Source organism: Limulus polyphemus, unplaced genomic scaffold (genome assembly GCF_000517525.1).
Source record: "Limulus polyphemus unplaced genomic scaffold, Limulus_polyphemus-2.1.2 Scaffold2807, whole genome shotgun sequence".
Classification (NCBI taxonomy): domain Eukaryota; kingdom Metazoa; phylum Arthropoda; class Merostomata; order Xiphosura; family Limulidae; genus Limulus; species Limulus polyphemus.
Window position 1 is genome coordinate 46683 of NW_013668417.1, and position 5953 is coordinate 52635.

At 30.1% G+C, this 5953-nt stretch overlaps 1 protein-coding gene across 2 annotated transcripts in view; it reads left to right on the forward strand.

The window, feature by feature from the left end:
- LOC106467948 (uncharacterized protein ZK1073.1-like) overlaps positions 1-4161 on the forward strand; it is a 38800-nt gene extending 34639 nt beyond the window's left edge. Inside the window, exons 11-12 of one of the 2 annotated variants that reach the window (XR_002612513.1) lie at positions 636-858; positions 4018-4161. Coding sequence is in view for 1 of the 2 variants with exons in the window: in XM_013928334.2 (XP_013783788.1) it covers positions 636-793 (158 nt within the window). In the remaining variant the exon portion in view is untranslated. Of the gene's footprint in view, positions 1-635 lie in introns of both variants that reach the window. The other variant, XM_013928334.2, reaches the window with a different exon arrangement.
- The last annotated feature ends 1792 nt before the right edge of the window (positions 4162-5953 follow it).

Sequence of the window (5953 nt, forward strand, 5' to 3'; positions counted from 1 at the left end):
GTTATAAATGAAAACAAAGTTTTTAGTTGTAATCTATATATATATTTGTTATAAATGAAAACAAAGTTGTTAGTTGTTATATATATATATATTTGTTATAAATGAAACAAAGTTGTTAGTTGTAATCTATATATAGATTTGTTATAAATGAAAACAAAGTTGTTAGTTGCTTTATTTACGAGAATGATGAAATATCTACGAAGTAATCTAAATATCCATTAATTTATTTTTTACTCATAACGTACCCTTTGTTGTTAATAGTGAATTCCTTGAAATATGGGATGTATTTACGGATTATTCCTTTAATATTTACCCATTTGGATTACTTTTAATTTTTCTTTCTTTTTTTAACTTCATTTAAGTAAAAACTATATTTATTGGGTGACCTAACAACTCACCAGGCAGGTTGTCCATTCTATCAAATTTTTACATATTCTTAAATAATTGTTGGCAGAAAGAAAGAACGAAGTGAAGATTGTTGTGGAGATATGAGAAACAGAAGCAATAACTTAACACATTTTTAATACGACTAATTTTACACTTCCAAATACTGAATGACGAACCCTCCTCTCTCTATTTCTCTCCTCAAATCACTCTTAACAAAAATAATGACTGCTTTCTCTTTCTAACACTAGTGACCTCAGTGACCCTACCTGGAGTCGAGAGACAGCGAACCTTCTCTGGAGGAGATCAAGCAGCATTAGGAGCGGGTCCACGGCGAAGAACAATGTCAATGGAAGATTACGACACACCACGGATCCGAAGAACTTCCCTGACCGCTGTCCAAAAGTGAACTGACCAATTGTGCTGGAGTTCAGGCCAATATTATAGAAATATGATACTGTTCTATCGGATCAAGTATGAAAAAACCACGACATCTAATATATTACAGTTTGGTATATGTGAGCTTACGATAGATTATACGTAGAATTTCTAAGGGAATGGGTTCCTTTTGATGTTGTTAAATTCAACTGTTACGACCAGTACAAATCCAAATATGTGTCGAACAGTCAAGAATGTTTCTTATACACGCAAAATATAACACGCCACGTGTTAAATAATCAGTAATAAAAAAAATTAACTCAGATGCCCGTTATTGCTTGTTCAGTCCATAACCCTATTAAATTGTTTGCTTATTTTTTTTTTGGCCAAGACTTTATACGATATTGTTTGAAATATCCTCGTCATCAGAAAGTGAAGTAAATTAATCTAGGTACCGGTAACCACTAAACGACGGATGGTCCTTAAGAATGTGTTCTATATAAGTAACTTGTTTTTATCCCAAGTTATAAAATGTTTTAAAATCTGTCAACTAGCTAATTTAAAAATGGATTTTTAACAAAGGAACTCATTCTCTTAGAATATTTCAATGAGTTCTTAACAGATAGTAGAAAGAAATATGCACTTAACCGCAATGCTTTTTCACATATGTAAATATTTGCATAAAAAAATCTAAATCCTTGTAGAACGTTTATAATGAACTCAGAATGTTTTTGTTACGTTCCTTGTTTGATAGATATTTTGTAGTGAATTTTTGCACTGAATCTGTTTCTTCAGAGTGTCCTAAATTTTTGTATTTCTTGAAAGAAAGTAGTTTAATAAGCTTTGACTCTTCATAAAGACTTCCTATTTTTAACAATAGATCGCTGTCGTATGGAAAAACGTGTAACAATTTTACTGTAACAACATGAAAAACTTGTAACATTCGGTACAGTAAGAACATGAAAAAACGTGTAACATTCGTAAAAAACATGTGACGGTGATTACGGAAACAGTTATATAACACGCACATTTGACTTCGTACAAAGATTTTAAAACTAACAAGGTTTTTAATTCTAATGTGATTCAGCTAGATTTAATATAAATTAACCAGAGTTCTAAACTTTATTACATTATAAATTATATTTTGATAAAATTTAAAAAATGAGCAGAGTTCAAATTTTATAGTTTAATCATATAAACACTCAGCCTCTTATTGTAGAAACATTACAGAAAAAATCATATAAACACTCAGCCTCTTATTGTAGAAACATTACAGAAAAAATCATATAAACACTCAGCCTCTTATTGTAGAAACATTACAGAAAATCATATAAACACAGCCTCTTATTGAAGAAACATTACAGAAAAAATCACATAAACACTCAGCCTCTTATTGAAGAAACATTACAGAAAATCATATAAACACTCAGCCTCTTATTGAAGAAACATTACAGAAAATCATATAAACACTCAGCCTCTTATTGAAGAAACATTACAGAAAAAATCATATAAACACTCAGCCTCTTATTGTAGAAACATCATACAATAGATCATATAAACATTCAGCTTTTGATAGAAGTATTACATCATAAATCATATAAACATTCAGCCTTTGACTTGAACATTACAGCAGAAATCATACAAACACTCAGCTTCTTATAGAAACAATACAACAAAAGTTACACAAATAGTCAGTGTCTTGTAGAAACAATACAGCAGAAGTCACACAAGTAGTCAGCCTCTTATTATACAAACAATACAACAGAAGTCACACAAGTAGTCAGCCCCTTATCATACAAACAATACAACAGAAGTCACACAAGTAGTCAGCCCCTTATTATACAAACAACACAACAGAAGTCACACAAGTAGTCAGCCCCTTATTATACAAACAACACAACAGAAGTCACACAAGTAGTCAGCCCCTTATTATACAAACAATACAACAGAAGTCACACAAGTAGTCAGCCCCTTATTATACAAACAATACAACAGAAGTTGTACAAGCACTCTACCTCTCAGTATGGAAATATTGCAGTGAAAAATAACAATTGTATATTTATATTTCAAAAACATGTTGCACACGCTGACAGTGTTTATAAAATATTACTTACAAAAAGAAAAATCATACTGTTTGTCAGCTAAACATGGGAAATGGTGTAGTAAATATACTGTGTTTTATGTAGAAGAAATTAATTTTTTATAATGCTATTTAGAAATATCACGTGTGTTTATAACATTGCAATTTTGAGAAATTACCTCTACGTTGGCGGCAGAATAACTATTGTTACATTTTCTTTATCTGCTTTTGAAAAAAAAAAATGGGGGTCATCACGAAAATTTTGTTTTACTTTAATTCATTTTTAGCATTGTGTAGCTTTGGGCTTAACAACAAACAAACAGGACTGGAATAATTATTAGCCTCCTAAAAATCTGGTGATGAATTTTTCTTATTTTTGTTAGAAATACAAATTTGTTTGGAACATTGGTAATATTGTTTAATGTATTAGTATAACTTGAAAACTTAGGTAATTGAAATAAAATGAGACACAAGAAATCATTAAGTACAATATTGAAATAACTGCCTTTATAAAGTATAAGTTTGTGATGATTTTTTTTTCAAAAAACCCTTTCAACTGAACTGAGACTTTAGCGCTGAGTTATTTACACTAGCCCCACCTACCGTCATCCGATGATTCAGTGATAAGTTGAGGGCTTATAAAGCTAAAAATCAGGGTTCAATACTCGCGGTGGGCAGCACACAGGTGGTCCATTGTGTATCATTTTGCTTAACGACAAATATTTACACCAACATTTGTACTATAAATTGATTACAATTTTGCTAAACAAATCTAATAATCATAGTGTGACTTCATTTTTTATAAACAAACCGCCAAGTTAGGCTTAAGTTCAGAGATATTAAATGTATCGACTAAAAATAATTTTAAAATTTGTGTACAATTCAGATACAATTCCAAGGCTGCTTTGTTTATAGCTTAGTTTTTGGTGTTTTTATGTGCAGCATATTGTTACGATTTTTGTTCTAGAACTAACTTAAGGTGGCGGGTAACAAGAACTCAGAATTACGTATCTGAATATTAGATTTTTTTAATGTCAAACAGATTTTGAAAGTAATCAATCGTGCTGAAGCTTTTACAGTCCTAACTTGTTTCCGTAGGACACGATGTATCTTTTGTATTTCCACACGATATTAGTGTTTGACTTTATATATGACTCATTCATTGTATGTTGTAGGTGGCACTAGGATCGTCGCTCACGTCGAGACCGCTTGTAAAGAACGGTCGTGTTTCTTAGTCACTGAAACCCGTTAACCTGTAGTACATTAAGCTAATGTGATGCACGTTTTGTAAAATCTAATAAAGAATTTTAAAAAGTGTATGTTGTATTGTGGTTACAATTTCTTTCATTCTCACCAACATATGACAGATTGAAGTTAATTGCAAATCTAGTATCACCTAAGCCTAAATACTATTAGTTACTATTTTGTTGTTACTAGATACCTATACAATCACAAATGCCTAATTACTCGTTAATTATTTTGTTGTTGTTACTAGATACAAATTGTTTTATATGTATTTCGGCTGTTAATCTGGTGTTTTCTTATTGCAAAGGACTGTATATAGTAACTGGAGTCGGTACTTTTCCGTTATACCTTCGTAATTATAATAACCTTTAAAAAATATATAAAAACATGCATTTTATTCATATAGTAAAATGTTCTTAACAAACTTTCTAAAAAGATATTAATAAACACCCCATAAAAGTCTTCAAAAGTAACAAGAAGATACAACTAAGCAATCAATTTAAACTATAGATTGATAAGAAATACTGCATCGTTTAGATACGATGTATTTCATCTTATAAAACTGTTTAAAACAACTTACTGTGAAAGCATCTGTACATTTAAAACAATAGTTTATAGCAAGTCCAGTTATTAAAAATGTAATCATTTTACGTAACCAAACAAATTCCGTTATTAACAATATAATCCTGTTACGTAACCAAACAGGTTCCGTTATTAACAATATAATCATTTTACGTAACCAAACAAATTCTGTTATTAACAATATAATCCTGTTACGTAACCAGACAAGTTCCGTTATTAACAATATAATCCTGTTACGTTATCAAACAAATTCCGTTATTAACAATATAATCCTAAGGATTATATTGTTAATAACGGAACTTGTTTGGTTACGTAAGTTACGTTATCAAACAAGTTCCGTTATTAACAATATAATCCTATTACGTAACCAAACAAGTTCCGTTATTAACAATATAATTCTATTACGTAACCAAACAAATTCCGTTATTAACAATATAATCCTGTTACGTAACCAAACAATTCCCATTATCAACAATATAATCCTGTTACGTAACCAAACAAATTCCGTTATTAACAATATAATCCTGTTACGTAACCAAACAAGTTCCGTTATTAACAATATAATCCTCTTACGTAACCAAACAAGTTCCGTTATTAACAATATAATATTTTACGTAACCAAACAAGTTCCGTTATTAACAATATAATATTTTACGTAACCAAACAAGTTCCGTTATTTACAATATAATCTTTTTACGTAACCAAACAAGTTCCGTTGTTAACAATATAATATTTTTACGTAACCAAACAAGTTCCGTTATTAACAATATAATCCTATTACGTAACCAAACAAGTTCCTTTATTAACAATATAATCCTCTTACGTAACCAAACAATTTTCGTTATTTACAATATAATCCTCTTACGTACAAAAACAAGTTCCGTTATTAACAATATAATCCTCTTACGTAACCAAACAAGTTCCGTTATTTACAATATAATCTTTTTACGTCACCAAACAAGTTCCGTTATTTACAATATAATCCTCTTACGTAACCAAACAAGTTCCGTTATTAACAATATAATCCTCTTACGTAACCAAACAAGTTCCGTTATTTACAATATAATCTTTTTACGTCACCCAACAAGTTCCGTTATTTACAATATAATCCTCTTACGTAACCAAACAAGTTCCGTTATTAACAATATAATCCTCTTACGTAACCAAACAAGTTCCGTTATTTACAATATAATCTTTTTACGTCACCAAACAAGTTCCGTTATTTACAATATAATCCTCTTACGTAACCAAACAAGTTCCGTTATTAACAATATAATCCTCTTA